We start from the raw sequence: 25,472 nt of genomic DNA, 5'->3' as shown, positions 1-25,472 counted from the left end.
ATAAGAGTCATAATATCATAAACTATTCCTTAGTAAAGTTTGCTTTAGTTAACCAATTTTAAGTGAAAACTTCTCTACTTTTTTGTTCTCAGTGAAAAAATTTTGTCCACTAAAACATAACCTTTTCCAGAGAATTCAACATTATCTGTTTTGAGACTGTATTATTTTATTAGACAACTACTTTCAAAAACTTTTCTTGGCCTTACACTACCTTGTAGAACAAATAATGTTACTAATATAACTAACAGAATGAATGTTGTTTTAAGATTCAATATACCCCAATCATAGTATATCTCTGATATCCATATTATAATATTTAATCACCAAGAGCTTATTTTAAAATATGAATTTCATTTATTCTTTGAAATTTGCATATATAAAATTTTGATATTTATCTTTCTCTCTAATCTTCTCGCAGCTTAGATGCATTTTATATCTATCCAACTCTATGTCTATGTAAACCCACCAAGTCATATTAGTGTTTTTCCTATATATTTGTCCTGTGTATCCATACACTGAAGCACAATAGACCTACCAGAAGCCCCATCTTTTTAACTGCTTTGATCTCACATAGAATTTTTAAAAAGATAATTTCCAGCATTAAGAAATCAATGTGTAAATTACTATACGCCCCATTTATGTTTTCTGAGTATTCCTGAAGTCCCATCACAGTATATAATTTCAATTATATTAGGCATAGGGAATTATTAAAGTATACACTGCTTGATAATTATAAGCTGTAAATGTGTGTTAAGGAAAGCATGCACTCAATAATAGCAATTTTATATATGAAAATGTCTAATGGAGGACTAGAAGCTGTTGTATTTTCCTCTTCTGTTATCCTTTGCCTTTTCCTGTACATAAATAGTTTCTTTTACTGATTATCTTTAGTATCTACATGTTGCCAATAATTCCTTTCATAACTAATGGGAAAACTGCTCATTATGATGATTTATCTTGACGTTAGCCTTTATGAGATATTAAGTACAATTTCTTATACAGAGCTAGAGAACTTCTGTAATCAAACAAATTGGAACATATATATATATATACACATGTATATTCATGTATATATATATATATATGTGTGTGTGTGTGTGTGTTTGTGTGTGTGTGTGTGTGTGTGTGTGTGTGTGTGTGTGTATGTGCGTGCCTATAACTTTACATACTCTGGTAGCAATGAACTAACAATACATAAAATAGTATTTGAAAATTAAAAAAAACAATTTTTCTATATTTTTTTTGTGAGAGACTTTTAGGAAAAGCCAAACTCATAGGCCACAGCAGAACGGCAAGACATATTCACTAAAGAGAACATGTAATAGAAATGTAGCTCAACAACTTTTAACTGAATTCTGTTCTGTAGCATAAGAAATAATTGTTGAGGGAAAAGGTTAAAAAAATTGAAGGAAAAAGCTAAAACAAAATAAAAATCTTCAGCGTTCGGTGAAACCTGTCAATTTCTTATTTAATGAATCAACTTGCTTTTTCATAATTATTTTTCAAGAAACACATCATCTTATGCATCAATTTTAATATAAAATAAATTACATAAACCAGTTTGTACCTGTCATGCATTATTATTTTAAATATGCTTACAACAGTCAGACAGTTGTTCAACATTTGCTAACTAAGACTGGGATAGCTGGTTCCTCAAGTAGAACTATTTCCAATTTTCTGGGGAATCTGCAGACTGACTTCCAAAGTGGTTTTAGACTTTGCAGTCCCACTAGCAATAGAGAAGTGTTCCTCTTTCTCTACATCCTTGACAGCATCTGTTGTCTCCTGAGTTTTTGATCTTAGCCATTCTAAATTGTGTGAGATGGAATCTCAGGGTCGTTTGGTTTGCATTTCCCTGATGTCTTAGTATGTTAAAGAATTTCTATTGGGTATTATATTTATGTACATTTCAAGTGTAATCCCCTTTCCTAGTTACCCCTTCAGAAACCCCCCATCCCATTACTTCCTTCCCTGCATCTATGACAGTGCTCCTGAACCCATCTACTCCTGCCTCCCTAACTTGGAATTCCCTTATATTGGGGCATCTGGCCTTCTCCAGACCAAGTGCCTCTTCTCCCATTGAAGTCCTTCAAGGCCATCATCTGCCACATATGCTGTTGCAGCCATGGGTCCCTCCATGTTTATTCTTTGGTTTTTGGTTTAGTCCCTGGAAGATCTTTGAGGTCTGGTTGGGTAATATTGTTGTTCTTCCTATTTAGTTGCAAATCCCTTCAGGTCCTTCAGTCCTTTCTCTAACTTTTCCAATGGGTTTAAGTGCTTCTCAGCGATTGGAGATTACTCAATTCAGAATTCTTTGTTTAGCACAGTACGCCATTTTAAAGTAAGGTTATTTGACTCTCTGGAGTCTAATTACTTGAGTTCTTTGTATATTTTGGATATTAGCCCTCTATTCAATGTAGGGTTGGTAAAGATCTTTCTCCATTTTTTCCTATAGACAATGTCCTTTGCTTTACAGATGCTTTTCAATTTTATGATGTCACTTTTGTCAATTGTTGATCTTAGAGCATGAGACACTGTTGTTCTGTTCAGGAAAATGTCCCCTGTGCCCATGTGTTCCAGACATTCTCCACTTTCTCTTCTATTAGATGCAGTGCAACTGATTTTATATGAAGATCCTTAAGCTACTTGGGCTTGAGCTTTATACAGGGAGATAAGAACAGATCAATTTGCATTGTTCTATGTGCCAACTGCCAATTGAACCAGAACCATTTGTTGAAAATCAAAATTCCAACTAATTTCTTCACTGAAACAGAAAGAGCAATTCTCAAATTCATTGGGAACAACAAACAAACAAACAAACAAAAAGATAGAAAAAATAAACATTCTCAACAATAAAAAACTTCCAGAGGAATCACCATCCATGACCTAAAGCTGTACTACAGAGCAATAGTGATAAAAACTGCATGGTATTAGTACAGAGAACATCAAAGGAATAGAAGACCCAGAAATAAACCCACACACCTATAGTCACTTGATCTTTGACAAAGAAGCCAAAACCATCCAGTGAAAAAAAGACAGCATTTTCAAGTGAGGGGTTCTTGTCATGTGTTGCTGGAGGTCATCATTTGCCCTTAATTATTAATTATTGGTTCCTCTTGAGGTTGTGGAGCAGAAAGAGCATCTGCAGGGGCAGGGTTGCTGTTCAATAATAAAATGTTTACCTCTCTTCAGTCTTAATCACTTTCCTGATGTAGCTTACCTGCCTGAGTTTCTCTGAGGCCAGATACTGCAGTCTTTCACTTTTAGCCCCTCATCTGAAAGCAGCAAGAGATTCTTGAAATGCCTTTCAAGACTATGTATGTACTACTTGAGACTGGTAAATTATTCTCTCCTATTTAGCAAAACACAATTCTTAACATCATTGCCCAGGGTATTTGGGGTCAGTATTCTATCCTGCTTCATTTTTGTAACATGGAAAAAAAGCTAAGAAATCATGAAACCTTGTGTAGATCTACACACTCAATAAAAGCAATTTAATAAGTTGCTCAATATTATGTGTAAAACCATTCCACCAGAAAGTATATTCCAATGCTGATGGATTTAAAGGTAACTGGAGTTCTTTATCAATATACTCTTGAAGGCATTATCACATTAAATTTTCAAAGGTACAGAAAACAATTATTTTCCAACGCATTCAACAATTTCCTAATTTCAACAATTAGCTTTGGACACTTCACTTTATGTGAGGAAATCTTAAATTCTCAAGAGATCATGAAATGTATAATTTCACACTCATTCCTAAAGGGACAATTAGTGTTAAATTGTGCATGTATGTGTATCTATTTGCCTTTGAGTAAAGTTATGCTCATGTAAATATGTGTTCATGGAGACTAGAAATTGTCTAATCCCCTGCAATTACAAGCAATAGTAACACATCATACATAGCTAGAAGAAACAAAACTCATTGTTCTATGTAAGAGCATGAAGTACTCTAAATCCAAGTTATCTTTGTAGCCCCCTTAAAAGAAAAAAAATCCTCACAGCTCTGATAAGATAAAAATTATTTGATTAAAAGTTTTTGAAGCATTTCCTGGCAAATATATACATACATTGTATTCACTAGAAGAGCATGAAAGAGCCAGTAAAATTTGTTTCTAATATACAGTCATCACATGATGTCAAAATGTCAGTTAGATGACCAGCAATAAAATCTGGCATGTCAAATCCTGTGTCATACTTGGTTAACCAAGACCAGTTTGCATAAGCAGATTGTGCCAAAACAGGAACTATGTAGAGTATAAATAGACAGCTGAGACTCTTGTCTGATGTCACCTTTCTTCTTCCTGCAGGACAACACCTCATTCTACTCTGAAGCCAGCAGTAAGTAGTCCTCCTTTATTATGAGATCAAGTTCCTAATGGAATACATTTACAACTAAACAACAGTGAAATTTTACAGTTAATTACTGCATGTGTGGTTGTTATCACAATGATACTGATAATTTTATTGAGAACAATTGTTTATATTTATTCATATAAAGTGATATACATGATTTTATAGCTTATTTGTTTTCTTTAAAATAATTTTGTACAGAGATAATGGGAGTGAAACTTTTAAACTCTAAAATCAGAAATAATGTCTCAGAATTTTTTCCAAGCAGAACTGTTAGTGGTATCTTTACTAAGACAATGATTCAGGAGTGTAGGGATTTAATTTAAAATCTATTTCTGTACAGTGATATAAATGCTTTTAGAAGATGGATATGAAGGTATCCTTGCCACTGATTTTAAATTTATCAAAAGAATATTATAGCAGTGACTTTGAAATAAATGTGCTATTGATGATCATTTGTTGAAAATATAAGTTGTCCATAAAATACATTCAAGACAAGCAAAAATCAAAACATATACTGTTTCTGGTCATAGGTGAACATATTCTGGTAGCTTAAAGATTAATTACATGTATAAATTGTGTATATATCTTATATGACAGAGCACATAAGAACTTTGTGTTTGGGGCAAACAAAAATGTTTCTGGAAAATTTTAGGATTTCATGGAACTATTCAATGTCTATCAGAAAGAAATTCTATGCTACTGCAGAAGATAATAATTCCAAAGAACATTTAAGGATGTTTTCTTCCATGTGCCTACATCATGCGCTCTGCTTTTTTATATTTGAACCTACAGTGCCTGTCCATCAATGTATCTAAACTTCTGAATTTGGATAATAAGTAGTCAAAGTTACAATAAGTATAAATCCTGAAAGCTATTAGATAAAGGGATGCAAATTTATGAGACAAAGGGTGGATTACAGAAATGAGTGTTAGAAATTTTAAGAATTGTACATCAGGCCCAGTTCAGAATTTCAGTGCTACTACTGAGCAAATTCAAGGAAGCAAGAACATTTCTTCTTGAAAAAAAATTATTTTGTAGGAATTTACAAGAGTGTTTTTGCAACATTTCTGCCCATAGTGATTTCTAGCAGTTTGGTAGAACATATGTTCTCTGTTGTCTAATTCGTACCTCAGAGAAACATGACAAAGCAATCAAGAGTGACAATTACCATATTATATTGGAATTTAGAAAATATTACAGTAGATAATCGGGAGAATATGATCAATTAGAATCATGTTATTTTTCCTGTAATGTGCTCATCCTGTGTACTTCTGCAGGGGTTTTATTGACATATTTCCATGTCTACATATCCTTCAAATCATTGCAATTTCTGGCTTTCAGAACTGAAGGCTTTAAGATGGTGCTTCTCTTTCACTTCTGTTACCTGAGATTTTATGGGACACCTCATTACTAAATCTCTAATACTGAGATGGCTCATGTGTAGAGTGGAATATTTAGTCACAGTGTCTTCCAACTAGGTTTTTATGAGTTTGAAATGAATCCCATAGAGAGTCACATGACAAGTGACACCAAGCCCATAGTCACAGTATCTATGTTATTGTGAGTGCCTAAGTTATGGCAAGGAGTGCCTTGACACATTTCATAAAAATTACTTATTTATGCATTGTATTCATTCCACATAGATCTTTACTTATTAATTGTAGAGTAAGAAAAACTTTTCTTACTGGTTAGGGGAAACCATTAGCCTAAAAAAATTAAAAAGTAAAGTGTGAGTGCTGTCAAGATGGCTCAGTAGAGAATGCACCAGGTATACAAGCTTCGGGGTCAGAGTTCAAATCACCAAGCCCATCAAAAATCCAGATGGGTGTGGCTACATACTATTCATATCTGGCAGAAGGCTGAGGCAGAATGTATTTGGAACAAGTTATGGAGTCAAACCAACTGAAATGGTGAGATCTGAGAGCTCTGCTAGATCTTGTCTCAACTTACAGAGTGAAAAGCAATTGCCTCGGATCTCTATATGAAAGCATGCATATATACTTGTATACTGGCATACATTCAAATGTTTGTGTGTGTGTTTGTGTGTGTGTGTGTGTGTGTGTGTGTGTGTGTGTGTGTGTGTGGCAGGGTGTTTTGCATTATACCATGATTAAGAGGATGTGTTCAGAATTCTTTTTTTTTTTTCAAAAGGAAGAGTAAAAACTTTTAGTGAATAAATAACAAACAAATAAACATCATATCCTCAATAGAGAACATTCTTGGTAGTTTTATGTCAACTTGATACAGCCAGTGTTATTTGAGTGGAGGATACCCCAGTTGAGAGAACACTTTTAAATGATCAGGCTGTATGCAGGCAAATTTTTAGGAAAATTTCTCAATTACTAGTTGAGGAAGTAGGCCTCATTCCATTTTGTGTAGTGCCACTTCTAGGCTGGTGGCCCAAAGCTCTATAAGAAAGCAAGCTAAGCAAATATTTGGGAACAAGTGAGTAACAAGACATGTCCATGGTGTCTTCATCAAACCTGCCTCCAGCTTCCTTCTGTGTTTGAGGTCCCACTTTGGCTTCTCTCAGTGAGATGTGCTTTGGGACATATAAGGCATATAAACCTTCTCCAAGTTGTTTGTGGTTATGCTGTTTCATCACAGCAATAATAACCAGAACTAAGACATAGACTTACCCAGGTTTTTGGAAAAAAAATTCTGACAGGAGTGATATGACACATTCTCACTTCTAATTGGAAGATGTATTCCTAACAATATATTTATAATGGGGTAGGAAACACTTATACAGAAAGGGCTTAGTCATACCATGTTAGTGCCCTGTCATGGTAATAACTGGAAGCCCTTGATATTCTTTGAAGGACATAAAAAGAATTACTAGACTCCTAGTACCTGAAAAGAGGACCTACATTGATTTCGTCTCAGAGAATTTGTAGGTGTGTTTCTCAGAACACAATGTACTAAACATCATAATGCATGTTTTTGTTCTCTTCTTTGTTCTCTAGCCATGGCATTAATGCTTGTGCTGTTCTTCCTGGCTGCTGTACTGCCCCCATCCCTTCTTCAAGATAACTCTCAGGTATGGGTAAAGTTTATTATTTTCTCAGAACAATTTATGCTGGTATGAAGGCTATTCAAGTAAGCAACTAGTCAACTACATCACTCTTCAATTTTTTTTCCTTTTGATTTTTTGAGTCAGGGTTTCTCTGTATGACCCAGAACTCACTCTGTAGACCAGGCTGGCCTTGAACTCAGAAATCCACCTGCCCCTGCCTCCCATGTGCTGGGATTAAAGGTTTGTGCCAAAACTGCTCAGTCTTCAAAATTTTACAAGACCAGAGTGTGTAGTAATCACAAAGTACTCATTGATAGTTCAGAACAGTTGACATTATTTTAAAGTTGTGGCAAAAGAACTTGTCACCCTAATTACAAGTGAATATTAAACATGGTTAGTTAAATTGATTAAATTAAAATTGTTATGTTTATGCAATATCTAAAGAAACAGGCATGCATTCATTACACAAAGTTATTATCAAAGAAATGGCTAGAGATAAATATATCATAATAAATTTTGTATAAAGAAGCATTAAGTTGTATTTTTGCAATATAGTTTTAATATAAATATTGATATTAATTTAAAATACCCTTTCCTTTTTAATGTGGTCAAGAGATAAAACTTACACATAATATTTGAACTATATTGTTATTGGATTTTTCATGTCTCTGGATTTATTTCCTAATAGTTTCTCTTTTAAGAATTGTTATTGATTTATTTAATCCATTTCAGTGTGGTCCTCACAGAAACTTCTTATTACATTTCAAATAACACAACTTCAACATATATATATATATATATATATATATATATATATATATAAAATCTCATTTTCATAAATATTGTGTGAAAGATTATTTGTCTATTTTCAATTTTAACAGTTTGCTAGAATATAGCTAGGGATGATACTAAAAACACTTGCCTAAAATGCACAAATCTCTGGGATTGATCCTCAGCAACACAGACACACACACACACACACACACACACACACTCATTTTCACACAGAGCTGTTAAGTACATCTACAATGCAAACAAAAAACATGAGCCAAATATTAAGTATTTATAATATGTTCCTTCATTTAGATATTCCCAGTGAGGATTAGCCATTTTTTTAAATGATGGAGTATGTGGGACTAGCAAAGATATTCCCGATCTTGTTAGAAAGCTACTAAAAGCTAAAAGCCTTGCACATTGCTGTAACCCTCGTACTCTTCTCTGGTCTGGGCATTGGAGACAACTGAAACTCTTCAAGAATAGGGAGTGCCAATTACTGGACAAACTTGTTTTGGAATATAAGCTTTATGGTTTAGATTTTTTCTTACCATATCCAAATTAGAAATCTAGAGACTATTTTTGATCTAGGTGTTTATTGATGTTGTTGGTATTGCTAGTTTCTTAAACTGATTCTGTTTTATTGCACCTTTGAACTATCTATGCTCCCTCCATTCCTTCCTAACACCTCACCTTTTTCTTTAGTCTACTGATATCTCTTCAGAGAATTTCAAGATACAAATAGCAGAGCAATTCAGAGTCACCTTTGATGAATGAAGGTTTCTTTGAGAGTTATCATGAAGAACTGATTTCTCTGACATTCATTTCCATTCCTGTCTTAAACTTGTGCTGTTGTAATTATTAGGTCATATTACCTACCCAATATAAACCTTTTAACTAGTTTTTATCCTTACATTTCTGTGTTAATAGTATCTCTTTAAAAAATATTACCATTGTCTGTCAAGGAAAGAGAAGCAGACTTATTGTCTCTTGGAGCTTTCAGTAACCAAGGAAGGTAGAAAAATGCAGAAAATAATAATGGTTTCATAAACTATATATTATGTCTTTAGAAAGGTAACAACCTTAAGTAGGGTTTTCAGTTGAAATGGAATATCTAAGGAGATATTCCTGAGTGGATAAGCACACTTACTATTCTTGCAAAGTATATTTTGGTTTCTATTACCTATCGCAATTTGCCTAAATTCATCTGTAACTCCAACTCCAAAGGATCTACTGTGCTCCTCTGGCCTCTACATGCACTTTTCTCATCTATACAAACATATACACTTAGTTAAAAATAAATACTTTTAGAAAATTATGCCTTTTCCTTAATAAATAAATATTGAATGTTATTGTTACTTTACTTTATAATAAAATATGAGGATTTTCCAACAATGACTTAAAAACATACATTCTTTCTGTCTTAAAAATCACTCCTTGTTAAGAAAAAAAAAGAATTCACTAGCAGTGAGAAAGTCCTTGGCTCAAGGCATTCATTGCTGCTTTCAGAACATAAAACAACAGTTAGATGTGGGCATTTTGCAAATACTGGCAATACAGTATGTTTAGATCTATGTGGCAAATGTCTGCAGAAATTTGAGGGAACTAGGGACTACATGAAAGAGAACCAACTTATCCAAGAAGTAAGATAAAATGTATGTGCAGGTTTGTCCACTCATAATTAAGCAATAACATCCTGGTCTACACTGTAGAAGAAGAGAGGATTTGAAGTATACTTCCATCAGCAAGGGGTATTAATATCTCTGCCAATTCTTATATCACTTAACCTACCTGTCCCACACGAACACAAAAATGTGTAACTAAATATCAGCATCTGAGTTAACAACAGGTTTATTTATGTTCATTAAATTGTAAAGCCAGTAATACTGAAGAATTTCAAAAACCCATTGCCTACAAATTGACATAGATATTATATTAGACAATACCCTTTGGAGTGATCACAAAATCGTATTACATATAAAATTTTTCTTACTGTAATAGATAATTGAATCCACACATATAGTGTGTCTAGACTTCCATAGTCTCACAAGCCTCCAAATTCTGTATCAAAGTCTGGGTATCTCTTTCAAAGATGTATAATAAATTATGTGTTTTATTCCTTAACACTTATTTGCTATAGCCTAATTGTGTGGGAATGACTTAAGGTTCTCTACCATGCATGACTATCGTTATATTTTCTTAAATAAAATTTGATATTTGTTGCTTAGAAAAGGTTTTTACTTTTTTTTTTTTACTTTTACTTTGACATGCCATGAATTCATGCTTTATTCTCAAAATTTCTGTTTAAAATGTTTCTGATGAAAAGTAACAGATGTTTTTAAGTTTTAGTTTCAAGGTCAATACCTAATATTGTCTGAGCACTTTAATAATGAACTTCATTCATCTTAGCCATCATTTTCACCATTTTATGTAACCTTATCATACACTAATGTGACTTTCATTTTATTTCCCTTTAGGAGAACAGTCTTGAGAAACTTTCAACCAGTAAAAAATCAGTCCAAGAAGAGATTGTAAGCAAGCACAACCAATTGAGACGAAAGGTTTCTCCATCTGGCAGTGACTTACTAAATATGGTGAGGGCTCACAGCAGGGTAGTGCATTTGGAGAGCTGTGTTTGGAGCCTGCTGATAGCATCTGTGTTATCTAAGAGTCTGCCACTATTTTAGCATCTATTTTTTAAAAATATGTATTGTTTTGTTCATGTGCATGAGTATCTATGTATGTGTTTATATATTATGACGTGCATGTAAGATCAGAGCTCTTTCTTTCCTTTGTCTTCAGCCATGATATGATTAGAGTAGCATTTACTAAATTCCCTTTATAACAGTGGCTCACTGGCATTATGGAGCTATATCAATTACAGCCACAGAACCAAAAATAAATCTTTTTACTTTTCTCTTTAGTGATAAGGCACTGTATTATTTCCTCTCCCTCTCTTAATCTAGGGTCAGAACATAACCTTTCATCTAAAAAGTCGTCTGACTTGGATATAGATCTAAAGCCTATATTTCTTTTAAATTCATTCAACGTGTAAAAAGAGAAACTAGTATTTATGAGGTAACTTTTTACAGGTGTGAAAATAATCTTAGTGTGTCCCCCATAGTTAGTGCTCCTTGTAGTACAGCAACTATGTAAAGTCTTTATGGTTCCTGGTGTGATCTCAGTAAGTCATTAGCCTATTAAATAATTTAGTATTTTTGATGATCTTGGTAAGACAGACTACTTGTATTTCTTTGAAATAGAATATGGCATACATAAGTGGGAGGAACTTTGGATATAGGTCATGAAACTACCAAGCAGACAATGACACAGGAAAAAGGTACTGTGGAAGGTATGTGAGAGAGGGCATGGGAGGTTGAGCAGGCGCTGGAAGAAGGGAGAGAAAAGCATTTAAAAATAAACTTATTATAAATGTCACAATGAAAGTTGGTAGTATATACACTAACATAAAATTTTAGATATATACTATTATGTTTATTCATTATGATGAAGGTCATATGGTACCTACAGAAATCTTGCAGTGATATAAGATAGTTCTACCAGCCTGCCTGCAAAGATAATGTGCCTTTGAAGATGTATTATTATTTATAGCTATCTCCTTTTTTTTCTCTCTCTAGGAATGGAACTATGATGCTCAAGTGAATGCTCAGCAACGGGCAGACAAGTGTACATTCAGTCACAGTCCTATAGAACTCAGGACAACTAGTATGTGAACTCAAAATCACTTATGTATGAATGGAGAATAACACAGGCGGGCCCAGTTTCTTGTATTGTATTAACAAAACTTTTCAAAGTAAACACCTATTTTGATACTGTCTTTTAAAAGTAGTTAAACATCTCTGGACCAGAATGTCTCAGAGAGGTTCCATATTATGCTAATTGGCTGTTTTATATTTTATAAAAAAATGTCTCTGACCATGCCAACTTTGTGTTTTGTAAGTAGATCACAAGTGAAACAAGGTAGGGATCATCTCTTTCTCTCCTTTAAAGATTGAAGGATGGAACTACTAATTAAAATAACATGATGGGGCTTGAAATTAGAATCTCTTTTTAATTTTATCCTATTAGTTTTTATTTATGGGTATGTGTGTCTTGGGTATATCAATGAACCTGTGAATGTATGTGCTTAATCAGAAGAGTCTCTAAAGATCAAAAGGCATTGTATTTTTGGGAACTGAAGTTACAGTGGTTTTAACCCATCCCTTATGGATGCTACAAGTTGAATTCAATTGTGCTAAAGGAACAGGATATGCTCTTATCTGTTCAGGTTCTTTTGCAGGCTTCTGTAATTAGAATTTCTAAATTTTGATCATTTAAGCCAGTATCTTATCTACCTTGTTTTGTTGTTTTCTTTTTCTTTTTATATTGTTTATTTGTTTGTTTGTTTGTTTTTAGTCGGGGTTTCTCTCTGTATTCCAGGTTGTTCTGGAACAGAGTCTGTAGACCAGGCTAGCCTTGAACTCATGGAGATCTGCCTACCTTTGCTTCTAGAGTGCTGAGATTAAAGACATGTACATATGTGGTAGCTTATCTGATGATGTGGCTTGTTCATGTTTATAAGATATATTTTTAATTATCAAAAAGTATTTTATCTGAGCAACTCATTTTCATTTTTTTCTCAGAAAATACCAAATATTTTCATTATCTTTCATTACTTCTTTTATTGTTTTTGATTTGGTGGAATACAGATCTCACTGTATAGTACAAGATGTCTTCAAATACATAATCTTGTGTAAGACAGCAATGTGTATGTTCCAAACTTTGTCTTCATTTTTGGTGACAGCTACTTATGTACATTCTGGGTAGCTGATAAGTATATTAAGTTAAAAATAAATTATTAGACATACTCTTTACATGAGGAAGTAATGAAAGTATGAGAACATAAATAAATGGACTTTGAGATATAGTACTTCTTGAAACATTAGGAATGGTAATCTCTGGATGAATTTGAAAATCATTTAATTATCCATTATTAAGGCTGTACTTCTTAGCTATCATTTTAATCACGTAGTGTTTAAAAAGTTTTATTTTAAGTGCTTTAACAATCAGTTAAAGTATAAAGTAATTTAGAATTTGCAGAGATTGAGAAAATACTAATCTATTTATTGGGTGTTAGAAGTTGTTTTTTTCTCCATTCTTGGAAGAATATTTAGCTAATGAAATTTTAAATTTATAACTTAAGGCATGACCTATAAATGTTAAAGTATTGTTCCTTCTATTTTTGATTGTTTTGTACTTGTAAGTAATGACTATAAAGAAGGCTTACACAAAACAATCGTGCTAAATATGTAACAATTCACATAAAAATCTCTAGTTAGAACAGAAGAGAAATTAAATAAGTTAGTTTTTTGTCTTTTTGAAGACTCCACATCAACATTTCTTGCATATGAGACAAACATACAATATTACACACTCCCTCACACGTTTTCACACAGGTATGGAGAGTTCAATGTGTCAATGAATCAACTTAAGGAGAGAAGCTATTTAGAAATAAGACTGCTGTATCTATGTAGTTCATATGCTGTTCAGCCCACAAATTGCATGCCTGTGGCTACTGTCCAGACGAATGATCAAGTCTGAAGCATGCCTCTAATGAAATAATCAAAAGTCATTGTGAGCAATGTCTTTGAAGAGCAGGAATTCTGCTTTGTATAGCCCCTCCCCCCTCTCTCTCTTCTTTTTTCTTTCCTGCTACCTTAATGATTGGTCTATTTCTTTCCCATAGATTTAAAATGTGGTGAGAATTTGTTCATGTCATCTTACCTTGTACCATGGTCTTCTGTAATCCAAGGATGGTATAATGAATCCAAAGGTCTTATATTTGGTGTGGGCCCAAAGCAAAATGTTAGTGTGGTTGGACATCATACTCAGGTAAGAAACGATATTTTCTCTATAAATGAGAGGCAAAAAAATTGTTTGAATTACTTGATCAGGGCTGCACATCAGCTTTGTTTGGCTCCTGAAGGAGAATGAGAACAATTTCCCAAAGTTTTCTTTCCAGAACCCCTGACAGCTGATTGCCAGACAAGTGAGGTGACTGCATTAGCAAGTATTATACAATTGTGCCTCCATTCAGGCCACTGTCAAATAGAGCCTACCAAAGCTAAGAGAGAAAGTAAAGTGCTAAGGGGATTCTGAATGGCTGATTGGAAAGAAGATCCAGATATGGTATAGGCAGATGTCTAAGTCAAGGGTTGGTTTGTTTGTTTGTCCAATAAAACATCATGAGAAAAAGCAGAGTGGGGAGGAAAGGGTTAATTTGGTTTATACTTCTAGGTTGCTGTTCATCACCAAAGGAAGTGAGGACAGGAACTTAGACACTGCAGGAACCTGGAAGCAGGAGCTGATACAGATGCTATGGAGGGTGTTACTTGTATGCTTCCTGTGCCTTGCTCAGCCCTCTTACTTATAGAATCTAGGACCACCAACCCAGGGATGGCCCAACAACCATGAGCTGGGAAGTCCTTCATTGATCAGTAACTATGACTTACATCTATATCTTAGGGAGGCATTTTCTCACCTGAGGCTTCTTCTTCTCTGATGACTCCAACTTTGTCAAGTTGCTACACAAAACAACCCGTACAACTGTCCCCTTGTCAAGTTGACACACAACCATATGCATTACTTTTAAGCCTCAAACTTTTTTTGTTATTTATCCCCAAGATCTCACATTTAAATATAAATAACTATAAAAAGTCCCACAGTATCTACAAATTCAAAAGCATTAAAATTTCAATCTCCTTAAAAATTCAAAATCTCTTCTAAAAGTTCAAAGTTTTTCAGTAGTCCATTCTGGTAAAAAACTAAGTTAAATGTAATGTATTTTTCAAGAGGGAAGAAGCACAGCATGATCACAATCTGAAACAAGCAACTGCTAAACACCAACAGTTTTTAAAACTCAATGCCCAGTGTCTGGGATCCACACATGACCTTCTGGGCACTTCCAAATGGCTTGGATCACCTCTCCATCTCTGTCCACTGTGACTCAGGCAGCTTGTCTTCTATGCTAATGCTGGCTCCATTTCACTGATGTTGCTGTTATTGGTGGTGGTGGAATGGTATTTTAATTTCCAAAATGCTGAGGTCTGCTGCTGCAACTGGGCTGTAATTTCAGGAATAGCTTTTCATAGGCTCTCTTTCTGGTACCAAGCCTCAAATTCATTGCATGACCCCTTCAGTCCTGGGCCTTCAACTTCCACTGAGGTTTCACTTTCATCAATGGCCTCTCCTGGCCTCTAAGAATGCCAAACTTTAGATATTTTCCATGAATCTTCCATACCTTCAAAATTAGTAACATTGCCAAGTCTAGTAGGCAGCCAAAGGTACAACTTTGGCCACATAATCTGGAATGCAGCTTCTCTGTGCTCTCAGGGAAACACTTCCCAGCAGATTTCACCTTAGTAATGATAGTCACTTCTTAATCATCACTAATCTTATCTCCAGCTGACCAACATCAACTGTCCCCAAAGCGTAAAGGTTTACTTCAGTAGTTCTGGTGTCTAATTAGTAACAGCTGATTTTTTTTTTTTTTTGCTCTAGCTAAGAAGAACTGCAGAATCTTAAAGCAAAATAGAAAATGACCCTAATACAGTCTTTAATCTTCCCTTTGAAATTTCACATGCCAGGCCTCCCTCTTGGGTACTGTTCAACATTCTTATCTTCCAAGCTCCTAAATCTTCCCTCAGATCTTTTAATATACAATGGCTTTTCTAGCTCAAAGTTCCAAAGTCCTTTCAAAATCCTCCCTAAAATATGGTCAGGGATGTCACAGCAATACTGCACTATGGTTTTTACCAAAATCTGCAATATATTCAGGGTTCTCTAGAGTCACATAACTTATGGATAGAATCAATCTCTCTCTCTCTCTCTCTCTCTCTCTCTCTCTCTCTCTCTCTCTCTGTCTCTTTCACATTTATATTTGAGATCCTAAAAGGATGTACCTCAAGGGATACTGCTACCTATTTTAAATTTATAATGCATTTAGGGATGTATTAGGGGTAGCTATATCATATTACACATTATTGTGACCTAATTTTTGTTTATACATTTGTGATTCTACAAAGGATAGTCATATCTTTTTAGGCATTATTATCACCTAGCTATTGTTTGCATTTGGACCTGAAATATGATTTGTGTCAAAATGACAAGGGATAGATTATGATTGGTTGCCAACATGATCATATCTGGAATGAACTATAACCAAAAAAGAACACATACCTGTTTTCTGGATCTGAAGGCTAAAAGACAATATGTCTTTTTTCATGATTTTGAGTTTGGAAGACACAAGCTTTTGATGAAGATACTGAGGTGGGATCATACACACACACACACAGACACACACACACACACACACACACACACACACACACACACACACACACACTTTTTGATCTGTATCAACATATGTCTTTAATCCAGATCTTGAGGCATAACTTTAATCTGGGCCATATCTTCTGCTAGAGGCCTATATAAGGACAATGAAAAAAGGAAAGTTTCTTTCACTCTTTACCTGCTTATATTTTCTTGTCCAGCATATTCACTGGAGTCTACTTCTTTAGGATTCTGGGTTATACACAAGACCAGTTGAAATATGTATCAATGTGGTATTGAACAACTACTAGATTTTTGGACTTCCCATTCACAGCTAGTCATTGCTTGGTTAGTTGGATTGCAGTCTGTAAGTCATTTCAATAAACATACACATTCATTTCATAAGTTCTCTGACTCTAGAGATCCTTGACTAATGTAGCAGCAAGCAACTCCAATTCCTTGATCTGATCAGAGATACTGGAACTGAAACCTGGTTTCAGGAAGGAACCAGAAAATTCAAGATCAGATCTCTACACGGAAGCACTCACTGCACACAACTATCAGGAAATATAAATGATTACTGAGTGGTAGCCTTTGTCCAGTCTTGACCAGAAAGGTTTGCATGTCAGTCATGAAATCTGTCCAATTGGGAAGGCAGATACTCCTGGCCATGTGTTAGCATTCAACTGAACACCTCTTCTGTGATTCTGGGAGGAATTCATGGACCCTTTGATGGCTGACGAGGAGTAGACATAATATCCAGGTTACTCTCTTGTAATTTATTGTCATGTTCCTAGAAGTTAGGAAGCAGAGAAATTTTATATCTCCCCAGGGTCTTTCTGGTATCCATGGCTTTATGATATCTTTCATTTTGACATGAAGATCATTGGCCTCAGCCCAGCCTTTTGCTTTCTCATCATCTTGGAAACTATCAAAAATGCACTAGAAGAACACCAGCGTTTCTGAGATGAGGCTGGAACAGTTGCCAGCCTCCCTAAACTCCCCTATATGCTTTCTGTAAGCTTTACTGGAATAGCTGATCAAAATAGGCTCTGAGGGTTCTTTTAACATTTGTATTGTGATTCAATCATTTAAGTAAGTCCAGAAAGCATATAGTAACAAAGTATACCAAAGGTGTTTTAAGTTTGCAGTGTCTATTTGTTTTTCTGCATTATTTTTTCTCTGACACATGCTCCATATTCATTCCTGGGTATGCAGGTTGTTTGGAAATCAAATTTACAAGTTGCATGTGGAGTTGCTGAATGCCCTGAAAATCCACTGAGATACTTTTATGTTTGTCGCTATTGTCCTGTGTAAGTATGCAATTTAGAGCTCATTTTCAACAACATCAAATGCAATTTAACATTTTTACTTGTCATGGTGCAAAAAATGATTAAAGATATACTTTAAACATGACAGGGAAATGCAAACTTTTAAATACTTCCCTTAGTTGAAACTTACTGTTACAAAATTCATGAAATGTCTAACTCATCAGTTCTATAAATCACACTCAGAAACTTTCACCCTATGCTTAAATTTTTTTTTTCTTTTTCCCCTTCAGTTGGAGTGTTCTGGATTCATGGTGACCACAAAATATAGAGATTGTTACTGTCAAATATTCAGTTATGGCTAAGTTTATACTTTACAAAGGAATGTGTTAATACTAGGAAAAGTGTGATCATTAGTGAATAACCCAGGATAGTGATCACAGAGTTTCCACTGAAGTAGTCCTACACCTGATTATATAGGCTGTTATCGTTTTTTATAGTTATTTATCTTTTGAGAATTTCATAAAGGAGTACTAAACTTGCATAATTTTCACCCTTCCAACTATTCCTCCCAATCTTCCAAGCCCACATTCCCTCTCAAATTCATTAGGCCATCTTTAAATTATATTGTTATACACCCACATGTTCTATACATATATGCGTATATTATAGCATACATCTATAAATATATGTATATATAGCACACACATAGTACCATTGAGTTAATTTAGTAGTGCTCTGATGTTTAAGTGTTTGGGGTTGACCACTTTGTACTGGATAACCTATCAAGAGTCTCCACCCTGGAGATTCCCTTTCTCAACATCCATGATTATGCAAAACTCTACCCAAAGCAATATAGCTTTTGACTGCCACTCAGTACTTGAAGTTGAGACCCTTTTACTGAAAATATCACACATTTCAGAAACAGGAGGTAGAGGAAGTGAACTCAACTGACTTGGAAAGCTACTTTCTGTAGACCATCCCTTGTAGTATTAGAATATGCTATGAAAACTGCCAAGGGAGAAAATAATCAACAAATTTATTTTCCTGTAAAGCCATAACAATGACCAGTCCAGTTGCTATTTTTTCAAGGCCTTATGTTTATGGATATATTTATGCATGTGCACATATCCATAAAGACCAGAAAAGAGCATTAAATCCCCTGGACATGGAGTTCAAAGTGGTTATGACTTATTTTCCATGGGTCTTGGGAATCAAATTCGAATCCTCTGTGAGAAGAGCAAATTTTCTTAACCACTGGACCATCTTTCCAACCTCTTGTTGCTACCTTATACCTATAAGAATTTATTAAATCAGACTTCAAAGTCGTTTTAAGAAGTCTTTAAAATATTTTAAATAGTTAATAAAGATAAAAATCTTAACTCTTTCTTTCTCAGAATTTCCTAAAAATACTAAAAAAATGCATTCATACAGATCTTGATTTTAAAATTAAAAACTTACTAATGAAACAGAAATAAACCATTTGAACTCTTCCAAAAATTCCAGTGAATAGGACGAATGTATATTCATAACATGCCAACGTTTTTCATTTTAAAAGATTGTAATGACATTGGCATGTCTCTCTGTCCATGTGTGGTTTGTGCACATTGGTGCAGATGCCCTTGGGGGCCAGAGGCATCAGATTGCCTGGAACTGGCATCACAGACCTTTGTAATCCACCTGAAATGGGTACTGGGAATCAAACTCCATGTATTGCCCAAAGAAATAGGCACTCTTAAGTGCTGAGACATCTCCCCAGCTTTATTTGTATCTTTTCGTATAGGGAACCTATACAAGAGGAGGGTGAAGGTCTTTCTATATCAATTTTTAAAATGATTCAATTGTATACTGTAGGTAATACAGATGGTGAAGCATGTCAGTTCAAGAGAAAGATTATCAAAGAATTTTCAAGCATGTTTCTGTTATTAAGTATAATACAAGGAAAGAAGCTACTGGAATCCATCCAGCTGTCAGGTCAAATAAGAAGCATCTTGAACCTAGGAGAGTCAGATATGAATAAAGAGAAGCAAGTGACACAGGTTGTGCAATACTTTGTCTTTTCTCTGAGATTGCTCATAGACTCTATATGCTGTGTTCTGCATATAGAGTAGTGGTTATGCTAAAAGCCCTTGGACTGCACACACACACACACACACACACACACACACACACACACATACACAACTTGATTCAATGAAGAATCTGAATGTTCCTATGACAATCAGTAAAGTGATAGTCCTAATTAGGCAGTGTAGCCACAATCAGAGAGTACTGCTATGTTTAGAAGATTTTTATAAAATCTCTTGTTTTAATATCCTCATTTTTGATAAGCATAAAGTCTCATACCTTCCTGCTACATTTAGACACTATCAAACCTTCATATGCATGGGGCCTTTCACAATCATTGAAGTTCTTGAAACTCAACCTGTCACTTGGTAATCTGTTCTATATTACAGGATTTACAGCTTTTTTCTATACCTACCTAATTTATAAAAGTAGCTTTTCCACATAACCTATATTGCACTGCCTTAGGAATTTTCCAGGCTTATCAAGTATTGAAGAGGGTATTTTAACATTAAAATCTCTCTTAACTTTTAGACTTTATTTCAGTTTCTCAATTTCTAAGATAATGGTTGATGAAAAAAATGTGCATGGATTAATTACTTCCTTACTATACATCTATGTCAGAATTCTCTTAGGAAATCTTAGGTTTTTGTTATGGTATTCAATTGAAGGTTTGTAACAGTAATCCAAGTATATATATGATTATATGTCTAAATCTATGAATCTATCTATCTATCTATCTATCTATCTATCTATCTATCTATCTATCTATCATCTATCTATATATCTATCTATCTATAATTTGATGATATATGCAAACAGTGTGTAAAGAGAAAAATTAAAATCATCTGATGATTTTGCAGATTGAATTACAGTGGCCATTATCCAAGCAGGCCATACCTAGCTTACACAGCAAGAGCACCATGTGCCAGTTGTCCTGATCGCTGTGAAGATGGACTGTGCAGTAAGTTTATTAACATACCAATATAACAACATAGAATGACAATCTGCTTTAAGATTTAATACTTACAAGAGACAAAAATGTACTTAACATCATTTAAATTTTTTCAATTAATTTATTTACTACCTTTTTATCTCAATCACAGCTTCCTCCTCCTCCCTCACACAGTCCCTCCTCCACCCCTCCCCTTCACCTCTGAGAAGTAGGAGGTAACCCCCTGGGTACCAGCCCACTGTGGCAGCTTAAGTCACTAAATCACAGCAGGACTAGGCACAATTTCTCCTACTGAGGCCAGGCAAAGGGAACAAGATCAGCAAGGAGATACAGTTTAAGCATAAGACCCCCTCCAGTGGTTTTGGATACCTACAAAAGTTAAGTTGTACATCTCCTACATATGTTAACATCATTTTTTTTGAATGACAGATTTTCTTTTGTTTAAGATGTGTGTACTTTTGACATACAAAATAGTAATATTTAAGTTAGTGTAAAGTAACATTTAAAATCAGTGAACACTTGTAACTATATTGGAATTTTTGCTACTGAAGTCTACAAAAGTATTTCTGAGGATTTAATTTAATAAAATTTAAAGTGAAGTTTCTTATTCTCAAACTTGGCATTTTAAAAAGAGGTTGCAGTACAAATTTACGGAGTTGAAATAATAAAACCAGAGTCAGCACAGAGAAAGAAAACAGATACTAAAATTTTTTGCACAGCAAGGAGCTTAGCCCAAAAAATTTTTAGGCTACTCCAGAGCATCAATGGATTTTTTATTTATTAAATTTAATTTTATTTACTTGTGAATGTATTTGTGTCTTTCTAAAAAGTCCAGGCATACACATGTGTGTCATGGCACATATGTGTGATTATGTGTTGAAGTTAGAGGACATTTTATATGGAATTGTTCTCTCCTTCCATGGTATGAATATGGGAGACTGACAGCAAATCACCAGGCTTAGTGTCAAGAGCTTTAACCTGAGCCATTTCCCTGGCCCAGCAACAAAGTGTTTATAAAAATGGAATATGGTACCAAAATTAATATATTACATTCTGGTGGAAACTTGCTAGAATTTTTGTGCATTTCTGAATGAATTTGGGAATCCTTCATGATTGATTTGTATAGATAATATTTTCTATGTACTAATGATATCAATAATGTAAACTAAAGAAGAGAGATTCATACATTCACAACTTTGCTTTGTGCTTATAAAACACCCCATCCTATTAGTAACAGCCAATTGAAGGACTTTAAACAAGAATAGAAAAGTTAAAAATTCTTATTTTTTATTTTAGCTATTTATAAATTTACTTATTTGTGATTTATGCTGTTATTAGTTTTGAAATAGGTTCTCACTATATAACCAAAGCTCACCTAGAAGTCAGTGCTCCTAGTCTTCCTATACCTATCTCCCAAGTGTTATGGAAATTGTGTTTTATTAAAAGCTCTTAGAAAGAGCATAATGAAAGAGCCAACTATGAGGTGTAGATTCAGAATCATACAGTCATCTTTACACTATTATTTCAAAAGTTATGAAAATTGATTGCAGAGAGAAATGACATAGAATGATAATATATTTTGTTAATTGTACTTATTTAATGCTGATGAATATATCATATATGTGGGACTGGAAAGAGGATTGTGCATGTGCCTGTAGTAATACTTCTTGTGGTATGACATTAGCAGTAACCTGATTGTAGGAGTTTGTTTCCATAAATACAATGGTCCAGAAGATAAACAAGATCTTATTTTGAATTCTTTGGTAATTGGGAGTTTCCAATTTTCTGATAGTGTATGAGCTGAATTTAAATTTGTGAGCTTTGGATACATATCAAAGACATGACAAAGATTATAGGTTAAATAATTTAGAATAAGTTTTTTTTTTTTTGAGTTTGTAGCCATTGGTGAATATCTGCATATAAGTGTCTAATAATCAGATCAACCTTCTCCACTACATACCTTTCCAAATCTGTATTCATATTACCTCCTCTGACATGAAAAAGAGAACATCCTAGATTGTAGTTAATGTCTGTAGCATGTTGATTTAGGGGCCAGCCTCAGCAGTTTTGCCTAGCCCTCCCCACTCCCCCTATGGCTAGTCCTATGTACTGTCTCCTGGATCCCTAGGCTAGCTTCCTAAACTAACCAAACCAGTTTAACCCAAAATGCTTGAAGCTACTGTTCACATTTTTCAGAACATCCACCCCCTATGGCTGGCCTGCAGAAAACCAGCTTCTACTCACTCAGATCTCCTTAGCCCCATGAAATAAAAACACTAAAGACTGATATTATATTAGGAAGATTTATAACAGTAAATCTCCAACCCAAAAAACACCCATGTAAAGAGCACACAACTCAGTTAATATAAATCCAAGCAGCATGCCTATATTGGGCAAATATGCCCTACACACTTATTCAGCTATGAAGTCCTTATCTACTTGCACTTCCTCCAGGCCACGTGAATCTGCTCCAACTTATACCTCTTCCTCCATCATCTTCTCTCTCTGTCCACACACTGCTCTTCTCTTCTTCCTCCTTCTCTCCCCTCTCTAAAACTTTCAGCTCTGCCTTTCCTTCCACTGCCCAATCACAGGCTTTAGTCTTTAAGATTATATCTTACATCATTTGAGTATGGGATATACTCCACCTCTAGGCACTCATCTTGAGGGAGAAGATAATACAAAAAGCAGCCCATAAAATATGTCTAGTATATTCATAGAAAGAGGCCACTAGGCACAGTTAATAAAGAACATTTTAATGAAACTTCTTTTGCTGAGAATATTTAAATATTTAAATAGTATAAATATTAACAATATTAATTTTTAAAAGTACTTGTATAATAATCACATTTTTGTGATGTTCTTTTTAATGCTTATTTTTAATGTCATATTATGAATATTTGGTTGCATTTATGTTCATGTGTTTATGTGTACCACATTCATTCTTGTTGACCCTGGAGACCAAAAACAGGCATTGGAACTGAAAGTACAGGTGGTCATAAGCTCCCACGTGGATGGTGAATACCAAAACCAGTTTTTCCATAAGAATATCAAAGACTCCTAATCAATAATCCATCTTTACAACATCTAGATAGCCCAGTTCTACAAAAAACCACTCAATTTAATTTTCTTGAGCTTTTGTGAGTGAAGAAATCAATTACACAAAGCTGCACTTTAAAAGATATCCACTCATTTGCTTAATCACCTGTTCCAATTCATATAAGTATTATTTTGTTGACATTAACAGAGGAAAATAAAAATAAAGTAATGAATATTTTTTTTCTTTATTTCAGCCAAGAGTTGTCAATATAAGGATATGTCTTTTTGGTGTAAACGTCTGGAATACGTCTGTAAACATCCAGGTCTTAAAAAACGTTGCCTAGCTACATGCCAATGTTAAGGCAAAATTCACTAAATTTCCTGTCCAGGCTGCCAGGACCAAGTAGAGAAAGGTCATACTCTCTAGTCAGGCTTATCACATCCCACCAAGAATATATAGATTTAATACATTGGAACAATTCCAGATGGTAAAGATTCTGTTTCTTCTTCTATTTCTTTCTATTTTGCAGATATCATTTACCCCAAATATTTTAAAGTAACAAAATTGATAATAACCTTTGGACCTTGACATTTGAAATCTGTGACACATTCATGAAGTCAAATCTAGCCAATGACTATACATTGTCTGTATGACTAAAGTCACTAAAACTCATATGACTAATGTTCCAAGAGCACAATGAAGTAAGGGAATAGAAAACATATAGTTCCTGTGTAATGGTCAGTCATCTTTTGTAGCTCTACCTAGTTAAGTCTCTCTGAAGAAAATTCACATTGTCTTTTTTTTTTTCTCACTATTCATTATTCTTCACATTCAACATAATCAGTGGTTTAAATTCTAAAATACCATTTACATTTTAGTTGTTTTTTTTTCTAAGAATGATATAAAATGTACCTTAATGAGAAGAATTTGCTTGTTCAGGGGACAATGACCTTTGTTGCTTTAGAAAAAAAATAAATCTTAATCTTGGCTTATTAATCTTCTCTTTGTATTTATTTAGACTGGTTATTTGTGGTTTGTTTACTCCAATATGACATTTTAATATTTATGATATCCTTTACTTAATTATTTATTTACATTAAAGTTGTCAGCCTTCAGAAGTGTTTATTCTAATCAATGTATACCTCATTTAATAATCAATAGTGAATCCAGTTTGGCAAATACTTCTCACATTACTCTACTATGCTATATACAATGTATAGACCTATGCCAGGTCACATGTGCTCTATACAATCTGGTGAGCACTGTGGAGCTTAGCTCATTCATAAATTCTCAACATTCATATTCAGTTATCCTAGTTGGACATCCTGTGGCCTGGGCTAATTCTGAAGTACCATAGAATATAACATCAGACATAAAACCAATGAAAGTAATCTACATTCCCTGGTCTCAATGCAAAAGCAAAATATGTGCAGCCTAAGTACCAACACCCTATCCCCCCAGAGCCACTAGTCTTATAGAAATATTTCCCAAAAAGAATTTCTTAAGGGTACAAAATCAAAAAGAAAAAAAAAACCTTGAGAATTTTAGAGAAGACATGAACAAACATGTCAAAACCAACTAACCCAACAAACAAGCAAGCAAACCAACGAATATTCTGACAAATGAAATGAAGATAATTCAGGATTTTAAAACTATATTCAGTAAGAG

At 34.3% G+C, this 25,472-nt stretch overlaps 1 protein-coding gene across 1 annotated transcript; it reads left to right on the top strand.

Annotated features, from left to right (window-relative positions):
* The first annotated feature begins 4,288 nt into the window (after positions 1 to 4,288).
* On the top strand, positions 4,289 to 24,800 carry Crisp3 (cysteine-rich secretory protein 3). The gene is made up of 8 exons (NM_009639.3): positions 4,289 to 4,341; positions 7,323 to 7,396; positions 10,624 to 10,740; positions 11,785 to 11,872; positions 13,893 to 14,038; positions 17,696 to 17,790; positions 20,673 to 20,773; positions 24,058 to 24,800. The coding sequence occupies exons 2-8, from the start codon at positions 7,325 to 7,327 to the stop codon at positions 24,162 to 24,164; spliced, it is 726 nt and encodes a 241-aa protein (NP_033769.1). The 5' UTR covers positions 4,289 to 4,341; positions 7,323 to 7,324; the 3' UTR covers positions 24,165 to 24,800.
* Positions 24,801 to 25,472: the final 672 nt, after the last annotated feature.

This window comes from Mus musculus, chromosome 17, assembly GCF_000001635.26.
Source record: "Mus musculus strain C57BL/6J chromosome 17, GRCm38.p6 C57BL/6J".
Taxonomy (NCBI): Eukaryota; Metazoa; Chordata; class Mammalia; order Rodentia; family Muridae; genus Mus; species Mus musculus.
Note: the sequence above shows the minus strand (reverse complement) of the source record. Positions and strands in the feature narration are given on the sequence as shown.